The following is a 27,663-nucleotide window of genomic DNA, read 5'->3' as shown; positions in this document are numbered from 1 at the left end:
ACATTTCACAGACCCAGTCATAGGTCTCCAGGCCAGCTTACTCATAGAACACCACTGAGAGAGAGAAAGAGAGTGAAGAGAGCGAGTGTGCCAGGGAAAGGCGCAGTTCATGGTAAATCAGTTACAATAGATCCTGAGAAGCTGCTACAGCCTGACCTAATGAAGTCTGTCCAGCTCACTCTCCTCTGACCCAGACGTAGAGATGATCTGATCTGGGGTCAGTTGTGCACACTCCCATCTCTCTCGCACACAAGGAGGGTCTTATCTGAGGCCTGCTCAGTGAACTGGGTCCTTCAGCTCACGTCTCTTCTCCATCCACAGTCTCCACTAGTAGGCTACAAAGCAGTGCCTCCAGGCTGCTTAGACGAGCACAACCACAAAAAGGCAGCTCTCTGACTTTAATCTTAGATCCTAATAGCCTTGTTTATACTGTGGGCCATCAGCCCAGGAACTTTGGCTACAAGCACCTTGGCTAGAGTTCCTATTTTGTTTGCACTATATGGGCCATGTAGTCAACAACAAAAATTTAACCCATAGAGATACTGCACAACATCCCATGAGTAGATAAACAAAATATAAACATTAGACATCAAACAGAGAAATCCTGCTTATAATAGTCATGTCATAGCCATCCTAAACAATAGTATCTGTCTGCAGAGCCGCAGCAACGATCTACCACCGCAGATCTACCAGCTAATTCACCCATGCGCTGATGGTTATTTCACGCTTGCGCAGATGTTCCACTTAGCTTACGCTAACTTAGTGTCGTGTCCTTCACAGAGAATGGATGGAAGTACTTGATTTAAAGAGGTAATCCTAATAAATGAAGCGCTCGACAACGTTACAAACTGGTTGCCCAGGCATGTGCAGACTTTTTTTTTTGCTTTAATGGTTTGGATTCAATGGCTTGTCAGCCTTTAAAAATGAATTCTTATATGTTAATATATCACGTGAAAGCGAACCGAAATTTCTTATGGTGCTAGTCAGAGTTAACAACTCCTCAATTAATAGCAAACTATACCACACATAAGCTAGCCTACTACAAAAGGATCGCTCAGACAGATCTGTGTTCTCATTATCTAGACCAGTGGTTCTTAAACTTTTTGTTCGACAAACAACCAGTGTCTGCCTATACAGCACAGGAGTTAAAGCCCTTCAAATCGTTGGAATTACAATTAGAGTATAATTAGGTATAATTCCCTCTGATTTGTTATGTGCATTTAAAAAAAAAATCAGGACACAACTGACTGACCACATACTGTAAAAAATAAAACATAACACACCAGCTACTAAACTAACTAAACTAGTTTCAGCTATTAGCTAAGCCAGAAGAACATCAGCACATACGCTGGTAGATCCGCTGTGGTAGATCGGTGATGGTAGATCGGTTGCTATATGTCTGCGGCTCTGCAGCCAGACCCTTCTCACCATATAGGCTACATTGAGTGTAATATATGATGGACCTCTGGGGGGAATTTTGGTGCTGTTCTGTGTGAAAATGACAGTGAAAGACGGTGCACATTTGTTGATACAAAATTTGTGAATTGAGATTTTTTAGAGGATTTTGGAATTGGGATCACATACAAGACAATATGCAATTAGAAATGTGTAATAAGTAAGGGATAATGTATAGAACGCCGGCCCCTTCAGGGCAGAACAAGACCCCTCCGCTGCGCGTCGGGGTCTGGTTCGCCCTGTCGGGACTTATTTTCCCAATAATGACCGGCGTTCTATACATTATCCCGCTTATTACATGGCTACTTACAAAACGAAATAATAAACTCCCCACAATATGACTTTAGCCTACATAGCCTAGCCTATTTGTTACCGTTCATCGTGGCATTTGCTGAGAAACAAATAGTTCGCAACAACATGCTGAACTTGAATCAAACATTCTTTAGAACACAGCTGATCAACCGTCTGCTTTCACTTTTAAATGAAGTTCCAGTTCTTGCGTAGTGAGTTGAAAGACATATCAGAAGCACAAAACCCGTTGCCATTGACAGCAGTAATTATATGAAAATATTTTACCGTAGAACTTTGGGAAATCCCATTCAAGCCAATGGAGCGTTCTACTTGCCTTGTGAAGAGCCGTGTAATAAGTACAATTACACTTTAAATAAATCTGTTAAATGCACTGGTTTGGACCTTTGGCCCTGACCGTTGAGCTTGGCTGGTTGCAAAGGCTAAAGTTCCAGGTTTAGCCAGGTTTTAGCCTCGCCCAGTATAATGTAAACGCTCCCTAGGCCAGGAAGTAAGTTCAAGCATCAGGTTTGGCCCACAATATATAAACGGGGCTAATGACAGCTCTGTAATTGGTCAATGCTGTATCCAAGATCTGTGATTGGCCGCTTCCCTGCAGTGGAGCCCTGTGATTTGTTGCACCCTGTGGTCAACTGGACTAGTTCCTGTAATGTCAGAGAGATTTTGGCATGCGTCCCTGAGAGGTTCTTGATGATTGACCCATATCCTTTCAGAGGTCTTGTGTCCCATGAAGATGTCTGGCTCATTAGTGATGATAATGCTACTTCAGGAAAGCCTCAGTTAAGCCTCATCTCCGCAGACGGGATAAAGCCACAAGCCAGCCTTAAAACATCAGACAGATGTTATTGTCCCAGTAAGGTCCTGATTTAAATAACACACATACACACACACACATACACAAGGTGCTAAATAATTGTGAATGATAACGCTAAGCATATATCTGGTAGTTGTGCTGTTGTGTGTGGGTGTATGAGTGTGTGGGGTAGGGGTGGGCTCTTGCTCAGCCCGCTCTCTCAGCTCAAATGTCAGCCAGCTCGTTATTTATTTTGTTTCATTTTATTGTAACAAATTAGGTTGAGTGCTCTTGGGGAGGAGTCGTTAAGTTCACTCCACACATAGTGTGTGTGTGTGTGAGGATGTGCGTGTGCACGTGGAGAGGACAATGGGTGTGTGTGGGGTGGGGTGGGGTGGTGACAGAAACAAATGGCAGCATAATTTAGAAGCATTTGGGGGAGATGGCGTGGCCTGAGTCACTGACCCCTCCCCAACTCTGGTCATAAACATAAGTGACTTATGGGGACCCAGAGAATGCTGAATCATGACGTGTCTGTTTGAAGTCGCACTGAAACACACAGTGCTCTGACAAAGCTGCACTCTAGGGACGTTTCACCTGCCAGCCAACTTCCAACCTCCAACACAGCACAACTAATAGGGACCGGCACGCCACTGCCGCAGAGAAAGGGAGGGACAGAGAGAGAGAGAGAGAGAGAGAGAGAAAGGGAGCAAGAGAGCACGAAAGGAAAGGCAAGAGAAAGGGAGGGAAACTGAGTATGAGGAAGATAGAAAGGGAGAGAGCAAAGAGGGGGGAGAAAGACGGAAAGCGACAGAGTGGAAAATGGAAGGGATAGGGTAAGCAGCAGGTGAGTGGCCACATGGCTGAGCACACACACATGCCCCCATACGCACAGATCTCTATGGATACTATTTATAACAGGTGGTGCAATCTGGTGAGTATTTAAAGGGGATAATGGCCAAACACAACAATTTGCAACAGGAGTAGAACCAGTTAATACGCATCCACATTACACGCTCTCTCAGTCAATTCATCCCGCAGATATAACTCTATAATCACATCCAAACATGTCACTAACACAACAGGACTACCGCCTTCTGATTACGACAAGAAAACAAATTCAGTTTGAAAACTGTGCCTCACTGTATCCGATTTGTACTCACCCACACCATAATATTATTTCTGCCCTTACCTTTTGCAGTTTCCCTGCTACACAGACTGGTTATCTATACCTCACACAGATACCTCTGTTACAAACAGCTTATAAAGTTTTTGTTAAACACGTAGTAACACACTCATTAATACTCAAATACAAGTTAAAAGGATAGGCCCATGGTTCTGGAAGGGCAGGTGTAAGCTGCAAGTCACAGTAAATGATAATGATGGGTCTGGGTTTACTGAGTCACATGCCATGTCTTTAGGTTCATACTATAAAACAGACAGTAGCCTGTTACTGTACATGGATCTATAGACCCAATTGTTTGTATAAAACAATGACATTCCGCCAACAGGGCTGAAAATGAATAGCTCTCTCTCCGCACTCTGTCAGGCTACTACCATTAATGTGTCTACATGGAAGAGAAAGTATGATGTGTGTGCGGTTTGGAGGATGAAGTAACTAAAAGAGAAGTAGCTGGATCATAAGAGATAAGGGGAGCAAAAGGCTAGGCGAACAAGCCAAACGCTGTCGTTAAAGACTACTAATTCTAATGTGGAAGTATCCCAAGTAGTATTCATCCAAACTCCTGTGTGCATGTGTGTGATTGTGAAAAAGGAAGTGTGTGCGTATGTGTGTTCTGTGTGTATGGTTTGGTCTCGGTGGTGGTTGACCTTGCCTTGCCTGCAGTATGAGAAAGATGAAATGACAGCAGTAACAGGAGATCTGATCAATGCTGAGATCAGCTCACCACCCGAACACACACACACATTCACTTCCTTCAAAGGCATCAATTGCTATGGCTGTCTGACATGAATTATCATGCTCTGACATGCTCCAACATCATTATGCATACAAAGCAAAATTACATGTGAATGTATACTACACTATTTTCCTTCACACATTTGTGCGTATAAGCATACACACACATACACTTGAAAAAGAAGAGTTAGTTTTGAATCTATACACCCACTGATGCTAATGTGATACAATCAATAAATTGACCAATGCAGCATCTTGTGACCCTGTGATGTTGTTAAATGTTTTTTTTATTATTATTATTATTTAATTTTAACACCACACAAGTCTGTTTCTGCTTTAAGTCCTGAGGAGTGTAGTCTGCCATCGCTGAAACGTTACAATGTGCAGTCTCACACACAGAGACAGACTGTGACAGAGAAAGTCTGACACAGTGGGTGTATTTGGGTGTGGTCTGGTACATAATGTTAGGGAAAACGGCTGCTGACATGTACTATTATGTGAAAAATATTGTGTGAGGTGGAGGCGAAAAACCCCAACAGCATGAGTTTTCTCCACCAATATTTTCACTTACAGTAATGGGACAACTTGAAGGCCATTATCCTGCTCATACCTCAGTTTCCATAGATGTTTGGGCATGTAATTATAGCCCTTATATGAAGACATTTAGTTCAGTTTAAAATAAAAATCAGACTGTTTAGTAATATTACTTATGTATTTGGATAACATTGGTGAGTCTGCTTGATTACAATTGATTATATTGTTGCTGAGCCTGAATCCTTTAGCTTGTTTCTTGTTTCTGATTCTACAATTGCTTGGTTTCAAGGTCGCTAGTTCTCCAGATAATATGTTATTAAAGCACGTAATTCACTGTATGTACACCACTTGGCAATATGAGAAAATACGTTTATTTAGTTTAATTAATTGGCTTGCCTGACTACATGCTTACTGTGGTAGCCTTTGCTGATGTGCAGCTTGTCAATCAACTGTTATTTCCAAATGTTGTTATAGCTACTATTCCTAATTTCCAGTGCAGTAATTTAGAAACCTTTTCACTTAATTTAGTTCCTAAGTGTCCTTTTATGTAGAAATATCAGGACATCTGCCAGCCAATCAGAAAAGAGTATTTCTGATACACTGGCAAGTAAGTGTAAAAGAAGCCTGAGATTGTAGATATGTGTAAGAGGTTAGTCTTGTTAGGATTACATCTGCAAAAGTGGCGTGTGTACCAAGGAGAGTGTGAGGATGTAGAATGATTGTATGAGTATGGTGTGATAGAGCATTAGGATATGATGGCCTACAAGATACGGTGTAGCAGTTTGGGTATGTGAGAGAGTCAGTGAGGACATTCTTTGAGTAGTTTGGATAAGTAGAGGGGGAGTGTCTGTTTGTTAGCATTCGGCCTCTGCAGGATGGCAGAAATGCAGCACCATAACTCTCCATCCAAGAGCCTATCCATCATTCATAGAACTGCTCATAGAACGAGAGAGAGAGCAGTGAGGGGAGAGATGAGGAAGGAACAAGAAATGGGAGAGACCGAGATGGAAAGAAATGGGGAGAGATACAGGCAGAGGCCGGGGGATAAGGAGAGGATGGGGGAGAGAGGGAGAGAGAAAAAATGCTGCATCAGCATCAGGGGATTGAGTGAAAACAGCACACCTCACACTTAACTGTGTCTTCTTGTGTGTGTGTGTGTGTCTGTGTGTGATTATTCTGAAGATTATAGAGTCCTTAACTGGGTTATGTACACTGCATGTTTCATAGCATATATGTTTTGTCTCAAACAGAGAGAGAGAGAGAGAGAGAGAGAAGTGATGAAAGGAGAAGGAGTTGTCAGACAGCTTATTTAAGAGGCTTAAGGCGGGAGTTATGTAAGTGACATCAGGTACCCTGAGACAGTTACACGTTCAATCAGAGTGAAAGACCAGGAGGATCCTGACCCCCTCCATTCCATCCTCCACATAGTCGTTCATCCTCAGGCAAGGGCTTAACGCTCCCCCTTTTTTTCCAAGAAGCACTTGTGCGACCAAGTTAAAAAATTTAGGAGCACAGACGAAAATGTGGGTGCGCAGTCAGTTCTGTTTTTAAGGGCTTAAACATAATGCATCACTGTTACACAACTAGAATGGCTCTTGGTGACCTCCATCTAGGCCATGCTGTATCTCACAATGTTAACGAAAGTGAAACTAAATCTGCAGGGTTCACCACTGGCTCATTCTACACAATGTCATGTTCACCCATTTTTGCTGGTAGTATTTGCAGACAATCAAAAAACCAAACCGTAAATAAAACCTTGGCAAAGGTAATTAAACATTCTAATCCACTAGTTTGAAGATTAACATTAAAGGTGCTATGTGGAGTTTTCTTGAAAAACATCGGAAAATTATTAGTTAAGAAACAACAACTAAATCTCAAAAACGGCTATGCTCTGTGTTGTCCAGATATTCACTGAAGTTAGCATACAACCCAGCTAGCATCGGCCGAGTTCATTTGCAATACCACGGTGTACCAGGTGTGGCCACTGTATTAAATATAATGCAAGTCAACGGAAGAGCGCATTATGGCTGCGTTCAAGAAAACTTCCAAGAAAAATCCAACAGAATTCCGCATAGCTCCTTGTAAAAATGGCAGGACACCACATTTTAAAGAATATTACTTCATTTTCTATCATAGTTTTATGTACATGTTTTATGTTTCAATATTTCATTTTGTTCGACTTGATATGGTGCAAGATGGGCTTGGCCAGGCTTTGTATTGGCCTTGTTCAACATTTCAAAGTTTTCATAAATTGCTTAACATTCTAATTTATATACATTTTTTATATTATTATGTTATATACGCCTCTTAGTAGACTAACTATTTTTTTGTTTTGAACGCTCCCTTGAATTTGAAAGAAGTGAGAGAAGTCAATTGTAGTATGATATGAAACTCGATGTTTGGAAGGCGTGTTTTTTTTTATGTAGTATTAGATTAGATTCAACTTTATTGTCGTTGTGCAATGTGCAGAGTACAAGTACAAAGACAACGAAATGCAGTTAATTAGCACCAATGCTTTCCAACATTGTACATTATTTCTTAGTCCAATATTAACGCTGTTGGAAGTCATTTGGACCAGAACACCTTAATATTTGTTAAGCTAACACACCAACATTTAACTCGTATGCGTGTAAAATGGTCACACTGTTAAGCCCTGCCTCAGGCCAACCCCCCTCTCTCTCGCTTTCCGTCTCTCTCTCGCTCTCTCTCTCTCTCAATCTTCATTCCATCCTCATCCTCCCTGTTACTCTCCTTTCCACTCTCTTCCATTTACCCTGCCTTCACTCTGTCCATCACTCGTTCTATTGTGGAGTGTCTAATTGTGACTCCACTGGGTATATCCCTGATGCTGTTCACCTCAGTGGTGTCTCCCTCCTCTGAGTTTCAGTTTTCACTGAAAGGGATAGCAGTGTGCATGTGTGTTTGTGTTCAATCAGTTTCTGTGTCTGTGTTTGAGAGCCAATACACTATTCATACTACTTAGCCAGAAAGTAAGCCCCCCTATTAACGTTTTTCATGTGACGTATTCTAGGTTCTATAGCTTTGTTTACATCCAGCTGGTAGGCAAGGGACAAGTTGAACCCATTGAACATCGTTGTCTGCAGCTGCCTCTCAGTAGGCTACATCTCTGTATTTCAGCAATGTCAACATTTCAGGCATCAATAAAGGTGATGATGAAACGTTATCCCATTGTTCAATATTTGATAGCCTGTCACAGGAACGTTGTTTCGCTAAAATCGCCCTGATTTGGTGCATTTGTCTGTATCGATAACGTTATGGGAGAACCTGCATGTAGCCTAATGGTAGCCTAACTTTTTTTCTCTGTTCAAAACTCGGTTTACACGAAGACAATAGCCTTTCTTAGAAGCTGTGAAATTTGACCAGAAAGGAACATGTCTTCCTTCTGAAAACAATATTTGATCATTTAACTTCACCTGAACAGCGACAGGTCTTGGTAGGCAGTAGACTCAGCAGACGTTAAAACGGTAGCCTACTGTTATAGCCAGAGTCAGTCAGCATCATGTAACATTAATGGTGTTAGTCATGAATCCTGTAACATATTATATATCATATAACAGCGATGGCTTATTCGAAGACGATCTGCATGGATATATAACCACCCAGAAAAACTCAGAATGTGAGTGATAAAGTTCATTAATTGTATGAAACTTTTTTATTAGTTATCCATAGCAGCATCGCCTATATTAGGCTGTTATGCTAGCTCAGCCTTTAAATATGTTGTTATTTTGGTCATGTGGACTTGATTAAACGGGTAAAGATAATTCATAAACTGCTTATTTCTTACATGACTGAAGCAGTAGCCTAGGTTCAACAGTGGTGTTTGAGGTTGCTGTGTTAAGTTGTTGTGTGTGATCGCTAAACAATTAGGATGAAATCAGTTTATTTTGACATACGGGAGTTAGCCTGACCTGTAACGTTAGCCTATAGCACATAAGCCTATTCTGTTTTCATTTATTAGCATTTGTTGTGATTATATAATCAAATGACACTCATGATAACTAGAAATAGAAGGACAGAAGATAGGTGATTGATGTCCACAAGCCGCTAATTTCACGAGACAAATTAGAACAAACTGTTCAGGTAAAAAATAATCTTGCCATGTTTAAAATGCTGCACTTTTTCCCTTCATAGCCTATCTTTGGCAATTCATTTTTGAATGACTGTAGATAGTAGTATTTTAGCCTACGTCTTCGTAGACAGTAGGCTACACCATTAGGCTATCTTGAGAATAAGACTTCACAGCTGCTAACGATCATCCTCCACAACCACGAGGATAGGTAGGCTAAACGGTCATTCTTCGCCTTTTTGCTTCTTATTGTAAAACCAACTGTTAGGGCCTACACAAGTGGTCGGCATCCCGGTCAATATTTGATATTAAAATTTCAATTTTGAAGCTATTTGTAACTATGTGTAGCCTATGCAACCCGACTGTTGTAGGCTTGCCTACCACTCTCTGCAGTGCCTTGCCTACCATTCTTGCCTACCACTCTAGTTGTAAACAAACGGTCACATGACATTATGACGTAGGTGCAAAACCTTAATATCTATAGACCCTTTCAACAAGGCAAACAAAAACAATGCTTGAACGTTCTATTTGGGCCCCAATCTACTTCCTCTGCATTAAGATAACATATGGAATGTTAAAAAGGAAGTCTTGTGGGGCCAACTATGATGCTGATAATGGAACTCTCTTGAAAGGGTCCATACCATAATTCTTCCACACACAAATCAAAGCATATCACCTTAGCAAAAATCTTGTTAATGACATTTCAGTTATGATCTAGTACCTCAGAAACATACCAGCACAACTTTACATATCCTTGGTATCCTAACCTTCCTCAATGCCTCAAAACAACGGCAATAATACCCAGAGGTGGCCCTGTTTGCTCTCAAGGCCTTTATTTTCTCTATTCACATTTTCTTTATCTAACCCCAGTGCCACCACCTGCCCAGCATCTCCAAATAACCCAACTAATGGCCAAAGCAGCCGCTTCCCACCCGCACTTCAAACTCCTTAAGACCGCGACACATTTTAATTTAATCATCCAGCACAGATGAGGCAAACACAAGCTCTCAGGTGCAGTCACATCACCAGCAGCAGCAGCAGCAGGACAACATAGGCAGGTGCACACACACACACACACACACACACACACACACACACACACACACACACACTGAGTCATCCACTCAGTTCTGATGATACACTGCAGTGCTGGAAGAAAGAGAATGGCAGGAAGTACACACACACATACTACTCATTCACAGGTAGACAGTATTGTAGACAACATCAATATGGTTTTGCTCAAAATCATACATAGACAAACACATACGCATGTGTTTACACCAAAATGCACACAGACAGACACACACACACACACACACAGACATCCATGATAATTTCCATCGCAGGAAACATCTCCCCTAATACCCCAGCACCAGTCTTGTGTGAGCCCAAGCTTTTGTATTGTGTGAGTGTGCACTGGTATGTTCATGTGCACCTGTATGCATGTTATGTTTACGTGCATCAGTGTGACTACTAAAACCTTTACTTCCGTCTCAGTTCTTTGGTTGAAAACTGATGTCTACCAGTGCGTTTGTTGTCATGTGCGACTGTGGACCACTTCACACTTTTTGCACCCGGTCTTGCATTGCACGTGCGTGTGAGTGTGTGCATGTGCCTGCCCTGCACATCCACAGCAGGGAACAATGATTCTGTACGTGTGTGTGTGTGTGCGTTGCAGGCGCATGTTGCGTTGCTCAGGACCCACAGGCAACAGACAGAGAGGTATCTCTTTCTTCAGCTCCTCTTCCCTCTTTTCAGCCTCCCCTCTCTCCCTCCCTCCGTCTCCTCCTCTCCCTTACCTTGCGCTTCTTGTCTCTGGAGCGGTTCCTCTTCCTGGCTTTCTCCTCCTCCTTCTCCTTGCGCTCCTGCTCAAGCTGAGCCTCCAAGTCCTTGTTCTTGCGGAGATGTTTGGCGGCTTGTGCCATGCTGGCGTCCGCTGGCGAGCTGCTACTGCTGGGCTTACGGGGTGGCGGAGATGCTCCCTTCTCCCCTCTCGCCTCAGTGCTCCTGCTGCTGCTGCTCCTGCTGCTGCTGCTGCTGCTGCTGTTGGTCCCGCTCAAGCACAGTGACTCTCAGGACCCCTCCTCCTGCCCCTCTCTCGTTCACTCGCTCTCTCTCTCTCTCTCGCTCTCTCTCTCTCTCATTCACTCTATTTCTCTCTCTCCTGCTCGCTCTGTTTTTCCCTCCCTCGCTGGTTCTCCTGCAGAGCAGAGCAGTGCAGTCAGCCAGTCAGACCTGAGCAGGAGAGTTTACTGCAGCAGCTTACCTATCCCTCTCCCTCTCTCTCTTCCCCCACTCTCTCTCCCTCTTTCTCTCTCTTTCTCCCTCTCTGTAATGCTCCCACCCTCCCTTTTTTTCTCTCACACTCCCCCTGCACTCCCTCACTCTGTTTCTCCCTCTAATGCTCCCTCCCTCCCTCCCCCCCCCTCACTATTTCTCAGCAGCGTCTCTTCCCTCGCTCATCTCATTCAGCTGTCTTGCAAGGGGGAACAGTGTCAAGGGAAACGGAATTGGACAGTTATTGTTAAGCGGTCTCTCTTGCTCTCTTCCTCTTTTCCTCTCTCATTTAAGTCATCCCTTCTTTCTGTCCCATCTGTGAGGATAATGGAATGGAGAGCTGGTTAGCTGGAGGAGGAATGATCTGGCGAGTTTAGTGGCGAGCTGTGTGTGTGTGTGTGTGTGTGTGTGTGTGTGTGTGCATGTCTATGTGTGCATGTGTGTGAGAGAGAGAGGGTTTTGCTGCAGAGCTGTGTGCGTGTGTGTGTGTTTTCAGTGCTGCAGTGATCTGGTCGTTCTCGCTCGGTTCTCAGCTATGTATTTCCTCTCTCTCTCTGTCTCTCTTTCCGTCTCTCTCGCTCTCACTCTCTCTCACACACACACACACACACACACACACATAATACCTCTTCTCTGTATTACTGTCTGTATTAAAGGGGGGTTGTCTCACTCTTTCTGTCTCAGTACCTCTCCCTCACTCTGTCTCTGGGGATCATTCCCTCTCTCCCTCCAGAGAAGTGAATATGATCCATGCAGGATGCCTATGCTGATGCAGTAAGTATGTGTGCATTTTGTGTGTCTGTGTGTTTGTGTGTGAGAGAGTGGTGTGTGTGTGTGTGTGTGTGTGTGTGTGTGTGTGTGTGTGTGAGAGAGAGAGGGAGACAGAGAGAAAGAAGGAGAGAGAACTGTGAATGGCTTTCTATAGTGCAGGGTTTAGCAGGGTTTAGAGCACCTGTGCATTCTCCGTCATCTCTCTTCACCTGTTCACAGCTGATATCACATGTACAGTATCAGTAGGACACCCATGCTTTCTTTCATCCATCCACCTCTCTCTCTCCCTCTCCCTCTCTCTCTCCCTCTCTCCTGCAATGCTGACGCAGGCAAAAACATCCTTTAATGTCTCTCTCTCCCTCCCCCCACCTCTCTCTCTCTCTCTCTCTCTCTCTTTCCATTTCTTCTGCAGCTCAAGTCGTTAGCACAAAAGAGAGGAACATTGAAATGAGAGAAGAACAGAGGAATAGAACTGAAAGACACTGACGGATAAAAAGGCATTGGGAATAGAGAGAAACACAGGGAGCCTGAACGAGAGGTGAACGAGGAGGAATGTAGATGAGAAAAGATGGAGTTCTCCAAACCAGACGGTAGTTACATCACTGAATTGTCCTCTCCCTGTTTCTACAAAAAAGATTACATCCCTGGGAGCACCTCTCTCTCTCTCCCTCTCTCTCTCTCTCTCCCTCTCTCTCTCTTTCTCTCTCTCCCTCTCTGTCATTCTCTCTCTCTCTCCATCATTCTCCCTCTTGCCATTTCTCTGTTTATCACACAGCACTCGATATGTTCATTGAGCAGATTTCTGCAGAGTCCTGAATGAGGTGGGTTGCCTTGTTTCCTCCCCTCTCCATGCGTGCCTCTCCATGCTGACACCTGATAGCTCCTTCTCCATGTCCATCCCTGGACACCTGCCTTAAGAACGGCCTCCTTGTTCTGTACTCTCATTTTCTCTCCATCTCTCTCATCAATATCTCATCCCTATACCCCTACTTCTTTCACACACACACACACACACACATACACATTCACACTCACTCACTCACACACACACACACACACACACACACACACACACACACACACACACACACACTCACACATACACATTCACACTCACTCACTCACACACACACACTTCTGATGAGGTGAGTTTGCTGCAGTGCCCTGGTGTTGCTCGCTGGCCATCTGTTTTGCAGCTGTGTCTTCATTAATGCTGTTGTATTGTATAGTTTCTCCTCTCATCACACACTCTCTTCATCCATCATTTTTTCGTCATTTGTTTGTAAACATAACCGGGAGGCCTGGCATTCCTTATTTTATTTAGCACCTTATTTAGCACATCGCATCTCACTAGAAAAAAACACACACACACACACATCACACACACTACCTAAACATTGCCTGTTGTGTGACAGCATCTTACTGATTTAACGGAGCTTATATATTACAGGAGTCACTCAGACCGCTCTCTCATGGAATCTCACAAAACAGGAAAGTGGTTATTGATTTGACTCCTACATGCAAGTCAGCAAAACAAATCGGCTGAATGACCGACTGCTCTCTCTCCCGTCTTGCTGTGAGTAGCTTTTTTGAGGAACACCACTGCATTTATGAAGCCTTCATAAGTCTCCTCAATGAGCCAATCACTTGGCAAAGTGTTGTTCAGAAGCCAATCACGCATTCCAGCTGCAGGGGAAAGTTCCTGCCTCCTCATTTTATTTCAAGATGAAGATGGAGTGGAAAAATATTTAGAATGGTTTCCAGTGTTATAGCACTTCCATTTTCCATTTCCATTTTCTATTTAAATTAGTCATATTTACTACATACATACATACATTTCAGTGTCCACCAGAAAAAAAAACCGAATACAAGTGCCCAAGAGTGGAACTAACTGACTTTTGAATATACATTGAATACCTCATTAGTATCTATTAGTGATTTAGCCTATGCCATTTTGAGGAAACATGACATCACTGCTGTTGGGGTAGCAGAACATAATGATGCACCCTTACCCAAAATGAATGCTCTGTAATTTTATCTTGGCGCTATCAGGACTTCTGTGTCCATAGAGTAAGAATGCTTTCAAAAACATGACAAATTGCAGAATTCAGCTTCAGCATAAACACATCTACAGTCATACAAGAAAGAAGGCAGCTTGTCATATCCCTGTAAACATATTTTTGCCATGTTAGTATTTAGCCACTTAAAAACCAGTTATAGAGACCCTCCATGGCAGTGCACCTTGTGGTGTCTTGAAAAAAGTCTGTCACTTGCCAACAGGGCTGGCAGTGCGCATATGTTCGTTTTGTGTGCTAAAACACGTCCATAACAAGACTTCCATCCTAGGGGACACATATGCGCAAGGTGCACATTTGCATTACACAAAGCATGCCCAACGTCGCCCAGGCCTTTTAACATGAAATGCAGACCACACTGTACCAGAAACCCAAATAAATTCTAGAACTCTTGAAATACTGTCATGATTAGCAACATTATCACTTACAGTACACTCACACACAAATTAATTGGAAGTACAGTCTAATGATTGATCTAATGACTAATCTTGAATGCATCAATGTTGCAATTACCCTGAACCATACCTCTGAAAGTCACAAAGCCAAGGATCTGAATGATTCTAAACTCCAGGCTTTCCAGAGGGAAAGAAATCTCATTTGCTCTGCTTGATATCTGTCCCTCCACTTTCAGTTTGCCTCATCCGTTTTGTCACAAAAACTCTCTCTCTCTGCTCACAGTTCGGTCTCATTTTCAATCGTCTCTCTCTTTCCAACTTAATTTTGCTGACCCACTAGAGATTTTCTTTTTTGTCACACTCATTCTCAGTTTAGCATTACTATCCTTTCTCTTTTATATGCAGTTTATAGACATGCAGACAATTTATATGCAGACATGTAAGACACTTTTCCACTGACCCATGTAATACAGCATATATGATACAATGCACTTGGGGCAAGTGCCTGTGTGGTATTCATATAAAGGAGACTTGTTTACAAACAACAACTTCATAGATGAGTTGCATGTACTTGACAAACCAGAAACCAGCAAAGAACTTCAAGCTGCCAAAGAAAAGCATGTCAAGAAATAGAGAAATATTTTAAAATACAAAAGACTGCAGACAATGGATGAAAATAAACATGTTCAGAGTGTCTGATTCACTAAATAAACACAATTTATAGTTCAAAATTCACAACAAATTGTTAGCAACAGATGTCGCAGAGCTGTAGGCTTTCATAGCCCAGCGCCAGTGACATGTTGTCGACCTGGCTAATTCAATCTGGCCCCCTAATCATCCCCCAGTGTAATTGGCTCATTCACTCATTCACTTTACACCTCAAGCTGGTATGTGGTGAGCGTTCCGGCGTATATGGCTGCCGTGCTTCACCCAGGTGCTACACCACAGGTGCTTTGGGGCAGCCCGGTTCGGACCCCGACCAGTGGGCCGCGGCTGAAGTGCCCTTGAGCAAGGCACCTAACCCCTCACTGCTCCCCGAGCGCCGCCGTTGAAGCAGGCAGCTCACTGCGCCGGGATTAGTGTGTGCTTCACCTCACTGTGTGTTCACTGTGTGCTGTTTGTGTTTCACTAATTCACCGATTGGGTTAAATGCAGAGACCAAATTTCCCTCACGGGATCAAAAAAGTATATATACTTATACTATACTTATACTTATACTATACTTATACTTATACTATACTTATACTTATACACATTGTTGGTGGTTATTGAGCTTCCCCCTTCACTGTGAAGCGCTTTGCGTGTCGAGAAGGGCTATGCAAATGTAATGTGTTCTTAATGAAGGAATGTGGTGACATGTCTGTGCCTCTCTAATGAACAGCTTAGCTCCACCCTTTAGTACTCCTTCATTATGATCTTCTTAAGGGTAAATTAAAATTAGCATAGATATTCAAGTACAGTACTGTACATTTGGCAGTGGATAAACACCCTACTCCTTTGAGATTTGAAGACATGCTATACTGTATTTAGCAGTGGAGAAGGGCCGTAATCTGCTCTCTTCTCTAATCTGATGTTCATCTCTTCCAACACTGCTGCGCATGAACTGCTGCTACTCCTGAAGACCCAGCTCTTTAGAGAACATCTCCTCTCATAGCACCACTTACAACAAGTCTTGCTGATCCTAGCACTTACCAGCCGTCTTGAACTGACACGTAACTGTTAAAAACAGCACTCACTGATGCACTTATCTCACTTCACTACTTAAATTGTCTTAAAATGGTTGAGAATTGCTTAAACTTAAACTGTTTACCATGTTGTTAGTCGCTTTGGTTGAAAATGCGTCACCCAAATGTAATGTAATGTAATGTAATGCATGAAACCTGATTGTACTCTTCACCGCATGCTCAGTTACACTGTGTTGTATTAAATATATCAGGCCGCTTGTAATCAGTGTTCGCAGTGGTGAATTCCAGACTGGCATCCATAGTGAGAGCACCTGCATTTCCATGATCTGGGGAGCTGTACCAATCTGTTTCCACACATTCCCAGTTATTTTGACTGTACACTACTACACTACTACTAATTTCAGGATGAACCTAAAATCCACTATAACCTTTACAGGTGAACTTAACGTGACCTCTAAACTTTTGAATGCGCATGTTCAATGTTTCAGTACTTTCTGAAACATTAAATTTCACCCAAAAGCCAGATAAAAGCCTAACTTTTTGTGAGTAGTGTATGTATTAGACTTGTCATGCCCAATGCAGCCCAATGCATTTGGGGCCCTTCTGTCCCCATACCCTCCAATCCATCCTTAAACAAAATAAGTAATTAACTCCAATTCATAACAATAATGTCCCATGGGAAGTCTTCATTTAATTTATTATAATAACTTTAATATGCGCCCTGTGTGGACTGTCACATAAGTGTAACCGAGGTCGTAATTCATCCGCCGCTCACGGCCCTCGAACTCACCACCTCAACACACACCGCCATGGGAGTCGAACGCTCTAACCACTGAGCTAAAAGCCCAGGCTTCCAACTCAGCGGTTAGAAGCGTTCTTAAGGTTAGGGCTGTGAGGATTTACACGGGCAACTAGCACACTAGCTCAGTTCGCCTCCGTTACATAAGGATGTGTTCTTCCTCTGGTCATGAGTTTGTGGTCATGTGTGTGTGTATGTGCGTGTGCATGCGTGTGTTTTTGCGTGCTTGTATTGTGCATGTGTGTGTGTGTAAGAGACTTAAAGGGAGACAGAATCAATCCGCTAATTCATCTTCTCTCCACTCTCCACAGGTGAGGAACCCTGAGGGACCTCTCTCATTAACTCAGCTAATTTAGTCCCGCTCCCCACCAGAGGTACGCCACATGGCTACACGCTTTGATAGAGGTGCATTTCTGGCAAAGACGCCATCAAATGAGTTGGTCTTCCCTCTGTGGTGTTACACAGAGCCGTCACTCAGCATCCGTCAGCTGGACCCAGATTACTTCACTACTCTGGTGTATAGGTTTGTCAGGATGTTTAGTGGAAACTACAGTCCAAACTCCGGTGAAAATTCTTTCACTGGTCTGAAAAAATCACTCTGACAACCAACCATAGAACCAACCTGAAATCAGTTCAGTATGGACCAGTTAGGTGACATAAGGTTGTCTTGTTCTCTAATGTTCTTTTTTGTCTTGGTTTAGAGTTTGGGATGTGGTATTCTATTTCAGAACACTTTGCGTTATTGTTATATTTTACCTCATATTTTCTCATCATGACATGCTGTCAGTCTGGTATACATGTACCGCAACAGGAATCTTCACCTGTACTGTAGTTGAGTTAATATGATAGTGAGCCCGTGGAACAGGCTGAGAATGAACTAAAATGTAATCAAGTGTCTGTGCCTCTAATGTAAAATAAAAAAAAAATGTAAAAAATATTACAACCAAATAATTACTTGCAAGTGGGGACAAATTACTGTGCCCATAACATATAGTATGTGGTGCCAGTAAAGATTGTGAAAACCCTGATGATTCATTCATCCCAAGCAGACCCATACAATGGGAGAACGGATAGAGGGGTTTCAGTCACATTCATGCGTATTGAACATATTTGAGCTATTGAAAATCATCTGACCAGCTCTGAAACCTACCTGTGCTCTGTTCAAATTCCAGAAAGACCCTTCAATTTTGCATCTTTCTAAAACACTGAAAATTACTCATTTAGATATTAATCATGTTGCACATTTTGGGTCTGCAATTAAGAGCTGGGATCGTAAATTTTGTCGCAACTGTTCTCTCACTCCCTTCGATTTGGAATTAATGTCCGCATGTTGACATCTTACTCAAGAGCTGCTCTCTGTCTCCAACTGTTGTCACCCCCCAACTCATCAATGCAGACCACAGGTCCTAGCATGTGTGATATTGAGCCACACATACACACACATAGGGAAGCACACACTCGCACACGTGCACACACATACAGTCTCACTGCATTGCAGCACAGGCAGCACAGTAGCTGAGCTCATCATAGCCTTTACTGCCCCCTATTGGCCATGTCAGGATATTACAGCCACCTTCAGACAGGCAACACAGAAGTCAGTGTCTAGACACACGCACAAACAGATATTACTCACAGTATACTCACACAGATTGGCATTACCAAAGCTTGTGAACCTTTTATCTTTTCGGCACCCAAGTCTGATAGTATTTCTGGATAGGTGTTGTAGTAATCGGTTTACCTATGGGTCATCTGACTGGTGGTGTGCCTATTTGTGACCAGTTTGTATCAGGGATGTCTCATTGGCAAGCCATTCAAAGAGGGTATCTCATATAAATTCCTTTCACACTTCACAGTCTGTCTGTCTGTCTGTCTCCCTCTCTCTGTCTGGCCCCCTCATATTAACCTTGAGATAACTCCCTCTTCCTGCCACAGCGAACACATTCCAGAAAGCTTTCACAGACTTTAATTGTGTTAATCAAACTGGCATCCTCGTTCAGTTGCAAACCATGAATGCGGAGAAGCTTCTGCCCAGGTGGCCCTGACTGAGCTCCCAGGCGTAGCACTGGGTCTGCGTAGAGCCGACCCTCAGGAACGTCGCCAAAGATTGGTGCCCTGTGAGGGGCTGCCCTGTGGGGGAGAGCCTGTGGCTTTGGCAGCTCCAGTGGAGAGAGGGAGGGAACCAATAGGGAATGCCATATGGCAGAGAACAAACCAAGGGCAGGGCGGAGGTGTGTATGTGTGTGTGTCTAAGAGAGATAGAATCAGCTATTAAGTATGCTTTTGGACCTGATTCGGAAGTCATTTTCATGTATTAGTCAGATAAAATGTGTGAAACTCAGTATAGGCCAAAATGCATGCTGCTCCAGTGAATCAGCATGCATTCATGCATACACACAAACCAGTGTTGCCACAGTTATCTTGAAAAAATAATCTGATTACTGATTACTGATTACTCCTTTAAAAAGTAACTTAGTTACTTTACTGATTACTTGATTTTAAAAGTAACTAAATTAGATTACAAGTTACTTTATTAGTTACTTTCAGCAGCTGCCGACAACACCCCCAATGCCTCAACATAAAAATGATAACCGGTTTTGCCAATACTCACTATACTGGAAGTGCATTTTAACAGCAATGTATAGCAGACATCCCAACCTAACCTACTTAGATACTGAAATTCAGATGTTTGTTCAATAATGTAGTAGTACACCAAATAAGGAAGGCCTATTGATAGAAATTGGTATAGTAAAATATGTAGATTTTTTTTCATGTAGCCTTGGCAACTAGCCATCTTGTAGCCTATAGGCCTGAGTAATATGCAAATGAAATTACACTTGTTAAACTCACCTCAACAAGTCTTTTGCAATCATTTACCCGCCGTGAGCAATGCTAAAGTCGCTGTTACAAACAGTGCAGTGTGCAAGATTATCATTATGTTTTAATCTTTTGAGACAATTGGGTACACTTTTGTGTAGTCTCGATGTGAAATGGGTCTTGAATCTCCCTTTTTGAGGGGCACTGACGCTGCCATGACGCTTCTGTTCCTAGATACACTGACTGAACTGATTATGTTTGGGAGAAAAGAGATATAGGGCTGTATTTTGGGTACCAGCGCATGGCGTAAAGTTCGTTATTAACCCGCGCAAAGTTGAATTCGGTATTTTGCACGTTTATATTTCAAGCATTGCGCCCAGGGGTGTGGCAATAGGGAGGGGCCTAGCGCGTTGTCTAAAAATTGCTATCATACACCACCTAAACCTGGTCAGAAGTCAATGGCGAGTTGTTCATATGCTATTTTAAGAGTGCATGTCAACAGTCATATTGGCAGGTGCACGCACCATCCTTCTATCATTCATGAACGCACACCAGCGCACGTCCATGCAAAGCATTACAAATTGCACGATTACAATGGGAAACATAATTAGAATAAAGATATTACGAAATACTTACGTTATTCACCATCATTTGCAAATTGGTAATGACAGTTAAAAGCGATTAGGGGAGAGGCGAGAGACACGTATGGAGCACAGCTGAAGACGCACTGTAACAAGATATAAGCAACTCCTCTGCAGGATAAATGTTGTTTTATTCAGTCATTTGAGCACATAAGTGTTGCTTTTTCCAGCCTATGTTTTCGGTGGTAACCCATTGTCAGTCAATAGTGAAAGTAACTGCATATAACTGTCTTGTCGTTGACTGACTCCTTGGTGAAGTTAGTTTCACTTTGCCAATGAGTTCAAATAATAGACGAGTGCAAATGCGTGAAGGCTATGCTAGGTTTTAGTAAAGCATGGTTTAAGAATGCCTATTCCATACGGTCTCGCAAGCAGCCTCCTTCAAATGCGCCGTTGAATGCCAAAATACAGATGCATTTCTTTGACATATCGCACTTTGCGCCGTTAAAAGGAATGACAGATGTCATTCTCATTGGTTTAAAACGATGTTACGCCCCAAACACACCGATATGACTGATTAAAAAACCTAGGAACACCTTGTTGCGCCATGCGCTCCACGTTTGATAACGAAACCCCTCCCAACTGGACATCCTACTAAATTTGAATAGACTTTTGACGATTGACAATGCACTTTAGAATGTCATGATACGGCCCATAAGCACTTACACTGAAAACTGATTGGTTGATTTAGCAAAACAGACCAGGATGCTCTCTGTCTTGGATGCGCTTCAGGCACAAACGCACCACCAAAGATAATGAATGCGTAGCAAGATGGGTCGTCCTAGTTCATGTCTAGGCAAAGTGGAGTTCAGTCAGAGACGGGCTCTGGTTCAGTTCCCGCCTGCACAGGGGCGTCACTGACGTATGACTTACGTTTGAACACCTCGGTTCCACGCCAGACAAGCCGGAGTACAAAATAAACTTGGTGTACACCTTCATTAATGTTGTTGTTCTCCCGACTGGAGGGTCATACTATCACGACATTCTACTGAAATAGGGAGGAGGGTTTGGAGATCATGATGCCGTGTCCGAAATGTGCATCCATTGCTCAGAAAAATAAGGCTTTGACAAATTCTGGGAAATTCTTGGATTCTGCCATAGACCTCAGTGTTAAAAAGAGAGCCGATCACTGCATACATGTGCGGGGGCGTGTACTGCTACCCTATTTGCATACATTTCCAGGGACAGGAAATGGCCTCTCATGAAGTATCTTCATAATCAACCATCTTTGGCACCACTCCTCTCTCTCTCCCTCTCCGTTGTGTGCGCATTAAGCTATGCACACGCGATTTGAAGCAAAGATTCTAGAATCTTTGATTTGAAGTCCGGTCTGGCTTGCGTGCTCTTGTTCGCTCTAGGTTCCGGGAGATTTTATGTAATTTGCGGGCATCAGGAAGCCGCTATCAATATGTGGGAGACTCCCAAAACTTCGGGAGACTTTGGATGTCTAGCTAGCAGGGCTTGAAAACAAAATTATTTTTCAAATGTTCCGTTCCGAACGGTTCAGGTAGGCCTATGTTTAACGTTTTCGTTCTTGCACGCGTTCCGCCAACATATCGGTCCTGAACCGGTTCGGAACGCAAAATATCGTTCGTTCTTAAAGTTCTGGCAGTGTTTGGCGGGCCTATCAAGTCTATTTTTGTGGACTTTACCTTAGAATAGACATACACATTATTTCCCCTTGATTTAGCCTATACCGTAGCTATGCCCAAAAATAATAAATTACAGGCGGCATCCAAAAACATTCAGATGGGCTATCCATCCCATAGCCTACAGACTTACTGTAGGCCTAACCTATGCCTATAAATAATTTCTTATCAAAAATATTTCTGGATACGTGCTAAACTCCTTACCTGGTTGTAGCCTAAGTTTTATCCATATGGAGATCTTCAAAGGCTTGCTTATAATTCCAACCCTGTTTATAAACGAACCTGTCTGTTGCTGACAAGGCCTATCTCAAATTTCCCGTTTAACTCTTCTACATAGAATAGGCTATAATTGCGCAAACATTTCAAATCCCGACTTTAAAACGACAAGGCGTGGACAGGCAAAATAGGCTATTACGCATAGGCGGGCTTGTTTTTCGCACAACCGGAAATAGTCTCCCTGACATAGGATATGCTTTTGTGAAATTTTATAAAATATATAGAGAATGAAAAAAAAACTTTATTAACCGGTTTTGTGGATTTCAGAATAATGTTTCTGTTCCGGAACAGTTGAAGACCATTTTGTTTTCGTTTCCGTTTCCGCTTCTCGTAAAATTCCGTAAATTTCCGTTCGTTTTCGTTCCTTGAACCGGTTCGGAGCCCTGCTAGCTAGACAGCACTTTGTCGCCAGCACAAAATGTACAATGTACCTTAATGTTGTCATGTTTAGCTGACACAAACTTAAAGTAATGACTGATGAAATGTGCATCTCTCTCTCTCCCTCCATTGTTGTTTACGTTTGTGTCGCTGCACGTGAATTGTCCTCATGCTGAAAACGTGAGCATAGCCTACATGACATTAATCCCCAAGACAAGAAGAAAGCAAAGAATATATCTTTTTATTAAGGTAAATGACAAAAACAGTAACGTACAGTAACTTAGATAAGTAACTTTAATCTGATTACTGGTTTGTAAATAGTAGCGCGTTAGATTACTCGTTACTGAAAAAAGTGGTCAAAATAGACTAACGCGTTACTGGCATCACTGACACAAACACACTCATAAACACAGACAGACAACAACACACAGACACATTCACATACATTCCCACTGTATTCACAGATCTATACAAGAAAGCTCTTTGTTTAAAATAGAATACCGGTATCCAGAACTCTGTGTAGGACACTGCCATTCTATTTCGAACAGAATATTGACTGTGCCAAGATCTGAGTGCTCCAGAACGGCTCTGATTGCGTTTGTCTTTCAGCATGTCTCCTGAATGGTCTTGTGAGCCCTCTGTTTAATTTGTTGTGTCTTGCTGTGGACTTGACTCAGGGACTCAGGGTGATCTACAGCAAGCGATCAACAGACCAACTGTTCTGGTACGCTGCCTTACACACAGGCGCCAACATCGGTGATGTAGCAAAGACATCTGGGTTTAGGAGTGTTATGGCGGCTTGCAACATGCAAGGTAGCTGAGGGTGCACTATAATGTTTGCCCAGGGCACATTCAAGGTTGCTGAGGGTGCACTATAATGTTTGCCCAGCCAGGGCACACATAAGGCAGCACCACCACTGAATATAGTGAGTATGAAACGGGCCTTACATAAAACAATAAATGATTTGGATTTAAATTAAGAATGTCATTATACAGCTGCAATGAACTGTACAAGTGCATTCAGCAGGGAAAAACTTGTGACATAACACACTCTCTGGTGCTGCCCTATTTGCTGCTGATCTATTGTTTGGTGGACAAAGCTTCAGCTTGAAATACTAGATTGTATTAGCTGCAACAATTGCTTACGTAGATTTCTGTAAATGTCCTTTTGCACTACTGGCTACTGTCCAGTACTTTCTATTTCATTCTATTTATTTGCTTTTTAATGACTCTGTTTTGAAGCCCATTCTCTCCTCCAGTTCGTTTTGACTGTTGCGACACTGTGGGCACTAATTGGAAAGCAATTACAAGTCTTAAAGATGACAGAATCTGATGTTAACATAAAAGGTACTTTAGACTGTTAAAAACATGCTCAGATGCTATTTTACAAGGCCATTTACAATCCTACGATTAGTCTGGGGAAATAAAAAGGCCCATTTAGCAGATATCTAGTGTCCCCTCATGCTTATCTGGCCCCCACATAAATAATTAAGTGAGCTTTACTTTGATGCCTTGAAGCCAAATATCATTCATATACAGTAGGCTCTGTCAACTTCTACCTTAATCTCCAACTCAGAGTGGCAACGTAACATGTGGACAGCCTGTCTATGCATCATGATGTCTTAGATTCACCCGTTTTTTAGTGGTCATGCCAAAGTCCGAGATTTGCACATGAAGGAGGAAACGACCGTGTTTTTGGTTCATGGTAACTTTGTAGCATGCACCAAACCCATGATAGCTATAGTTCATTCACAAAATGCTTTTTGATTGTTGATAGACTTTGCACTTTGCGAACCATTTAAATTAGGGCCCTGTCTATAGCACTGTATTTTCTGTTGAAACATGTTTTTATGATATGCCTCCACTTTCTACCTTTTTGTCTTGTCTCATCACTATATTGTTGAACTTGTTTGTGTCCATAGTGTTACAGATCTATGCACAGACATCAAAACAAAAGTGAGAGGGTCTTCCCCCCTTCCCACTACTAAGAGAAGTGGAAAATGAATTGGACCTGCGGAAAAGGCTGTGGTGAGTAAGACGGAAAACCTTGTTATTGAAGAGTCAGGAAGCAGAAAGGACTTCAGCACACCGAGAATCAAATCCATTTTGTGCAGCTAATGTTGCTCATTAAGCAAATGTAAAACATATATTTTAGTTTAATGCATGATTTATTCTAAGTTCTGGCCAGAAGAGGTTGTATTTGTGGAGTTTTCAGTCAGCCAATGACTCATTTCAAATGACTCACCCAGCCTCAACTAAGGCACTGAGGCTGTGAAGAAATCAGTCTGTGCACAGGATTAAACAAAATCACAAATTCTCTACAAGAAGTGAAAATAAGGCTGGAGGCTGTTGTTAGAAACTATAGGGAGAAGTCATGTAAAATATTTGGGACTCAGCAGTTACTTCAAAAGCCAAAGCCCATCCCATGCACTGTAATTACACAGCACTACACACAGTATAACAGAAATGACTCAAATGTCAACAGTACCAGAGAAATTCATTTAGCTGATTTTCTGTCAGTATCTGTCCATGAGTTTTACTGTCCTCGTCTATGAATTGTTGAAGTTGTTGTTGTTGTTGTTGTTGAATTGTCTACTGTGAGGAAACCTCCGAGTGGCTTCTCCAAATGTTCCAGAGGAGTACGTCACGCAGCACTACAGCCCACTGTGTTAATGGCGAGAGGGGGACATGGCAGGATGTCAGCGTGTGACAGGAAGAATGACCTCACTCCCTTGGATATTTGACCGTGAGGAACAGGACTGCCATTGCAACCTTTGACCAAAAGATGTCTCCCTCACCTTTCTCATCTCACTTTTCCAGAAACCATGTGAAGTATTCACAGAATTTACACAGTATTCATACGAATGAATATGTGGCATGTAGTTGCAGTTACAATTTCTTTTGTCCTCAGATCCCTGTACAGTTGTTTCCATGGTGCACTATTACTTTTTCTTAGTGGTCACAACAATTCATAGCAATGTAGCACATAGGGCTATGCTTTTTACAATTCTTGGTCACTCTTTCTTAAGTTAGTCTGGAAGTTGGTTGATTTATGATTTTATGGTAATCTGATAGATGATTTTGGTTTCTGACCTGCTGCCTGTTCAGCTAAAGTGATTAAGAAAAAGGTAAAAAAAAAAAAAAAAAGAAACACTCTATGAGTTGACCAGAGAATTGGAGGCTTTGGGCGTCCACCTTGATGAGGACAGTAACAAGAAGAAAAAGAAAAGCAAAAGGCAGATAAAGCGGGCACTCCAAAAGCTTCACATTAGTGAACTACAGAAGATACAGTTGGACAAAGCCAATGGGCCAGTGAGAGCTGAAGAAGCGGAGAGATGGCCTGTACTGCCCATGGAGGCAAGATGAAAAGAAAATAGATGATACTATAGGTGATACATCAAGTAAAAGTTGATGAAAACGGTGATGCCATTGATGGAAAACACAGTGTCCTTGGACAAAGTGGAGAACACGCTGAGTGAGTATAAGTGCAGATAGGCCAGTAAGTAAACAAAATACCAAAATCACATTTCAAAATTAAAAAAAAAAAAAAAAAAAAATCTGTGGGGGGGATTTTAACATTTTAACAGGAACATTCCATCTGACAGATGATGACGCTGCTGAGGTAGAGAACCCCCAAAGGCTGAGGGTGGAGAGAGAGCAGGAGGAGAGGGACAAAGGGCCCTTGGGTGGAGCAAAGGCAGCGGACATCGCCATCCAGGGCCAGGAACTTACCCAGTGTAAGACAAAATAAACATTGGGGAAGAGTGCTACATCATGCATGTCATTTAAAAAAAAAACGTAGTATGGCTAATGACAAGACGCACCCAGGATGTTTGGAAGTGGAAAAGGAAAAAGTGCTAAGGCTAAGGCCCACAAACTATTCTTCATATCTTTGCTGTTGTGGATGTTTGTTTATTTTTCTTGTCACAGAAACACTTCGATAAAAGTAAGTCCACTTTGACTTGTACTGTGAAAGTTGTACAATGAGCATCAGCCCACTTTAATACTCTTCTGTCCAAATTTGTCCCAATGAGACTGATGGGTGATTCTCATGAAGCTATAGTTAACATGTCCGGGTCCTATTTTCTGAAAACAATATTTTATTAATAATAACTATGATATTTTCTACAAAGACAGTAAAGAATACTATAGGGACAGATGTTTTTATTATCATTTTAACAGTATTTTGATAGCAATTTAAACAAAAAGCACAGTAAATTCTCATTACCGAAATGTGTCCGGGTCCATTATTCTATTGTTTGTTTTATTTCATGAAAAGTTCTTTTTACATAAATTGAAGAAGATTATACAAAGTTGTGTAAAAATGTCTATATTTTTGGTTAATATTTATGGTATTTTACAAAAGGAAATGTTACATTTATTGTAAAATTATTGTGTCCACACTAAATGTTCCTCATTACCGTAATGCGACTTGCCTGCCTATAAAAAGTACACTGTTCCCTTAAATTAACAAGCAGACCCATGATGCAACACTTGGGACAAAAGGTTTAAAATGGAATCAAGTTCAGTTGTTCTCTCTTCTCTCACATCATGATATTTGTGTTAATGTCATAGAATCTTTATTATGTTACACTGTTGATTATCATTAACAATATGCTGCGATACTCAATGCTTTCAAAAATATATAAAATTATATTTGATGATGATGAAGACAATATAAGACTTTAAATTTTGTAAAGGTTAAGGTTGCATAGCCTGCTAGCATTTTGTGTTATTTGCCAACTTAGTCAAGAACATCTCATTACCGTTACTCCAATTCCTCATTACTACGCATTTTAAAGGGTAA

General features: G+C 42.1%; 1 protein-coding gene and 1 long non-coding RNA gene across 10 annotated transcripts in view; one reads left to right on the top strand and one right to left on the bottom strand.

Annotated features, from left to right (window-relative positions):
• Window positions 1-11,228, bottom strand: part of ank1a (ankyrin 1, erythrocytic a) — a 117,049-nt gene extending 105,821 nt beyond the window's left edge. For 4 of the 8 annotated variants that reach the window (XM_048242757.1, XM_048242761.1, XM_048242758.1 and 1 more), the window contains exon 1: window positions 10,896-11,225. In XM_048242757.1, the coding sequence (XP_048098714.1) occupies window positions 10,896-11,021 (126 nt within the window). In that variant the 5' untranslated portion in view covers window positions 11,022-11,225. Of the gene's footprint in view, window positions 1-10,895 lie in introns of all 8 variants that reach the window. The other 4 variants (XM_048242764.1, XM_048242762.1, XM_048242768.1 and 1 more) reach the window with 4 other exon arrangements.
• A 2,340-nt stretch (window positions 11,229-13,568) lies between these two features.
• LOC125294250 lies at window positions 13,569-27,421 on the top strand. 2 transcript variants are annotated; one of them, XR_007193507.1, is made up of 4 exons: window positions 13,569-13,720; window positions 17,410-17,472; window positions 24,779-26,331; window positions 26,462-27,421. It is a non-coding gene; the product is annotated as an uncharacterized LOC125294250 (long non-coding RNA). The 2 variants fall into 2 exon arrangements; XR_007193508.1 differs by having other exon boundaries at window positions 26,444-27,421.
• Window positions 27,422-27,663: the final 242 nt, after the last annotated feature.

The sequence above is a fragment of the Alosa alosa genome, chromosome 5 (genome assembly GCF_017589495.1).
Source record: "Alosa alosa isolate M-15738 ecotype Scorff River chromosome 5, AALO_Geno_1.1, whole genome shotgun sequence".
NCBI lineage: Eukaryota > Metazoa > Chordata > Actinopteri > Clupeiformes > Clupeidae > Alosa > Alosa alosa.
This window is presented reverse-complemented; position numbering and strand designations above follow the sequence as displayed.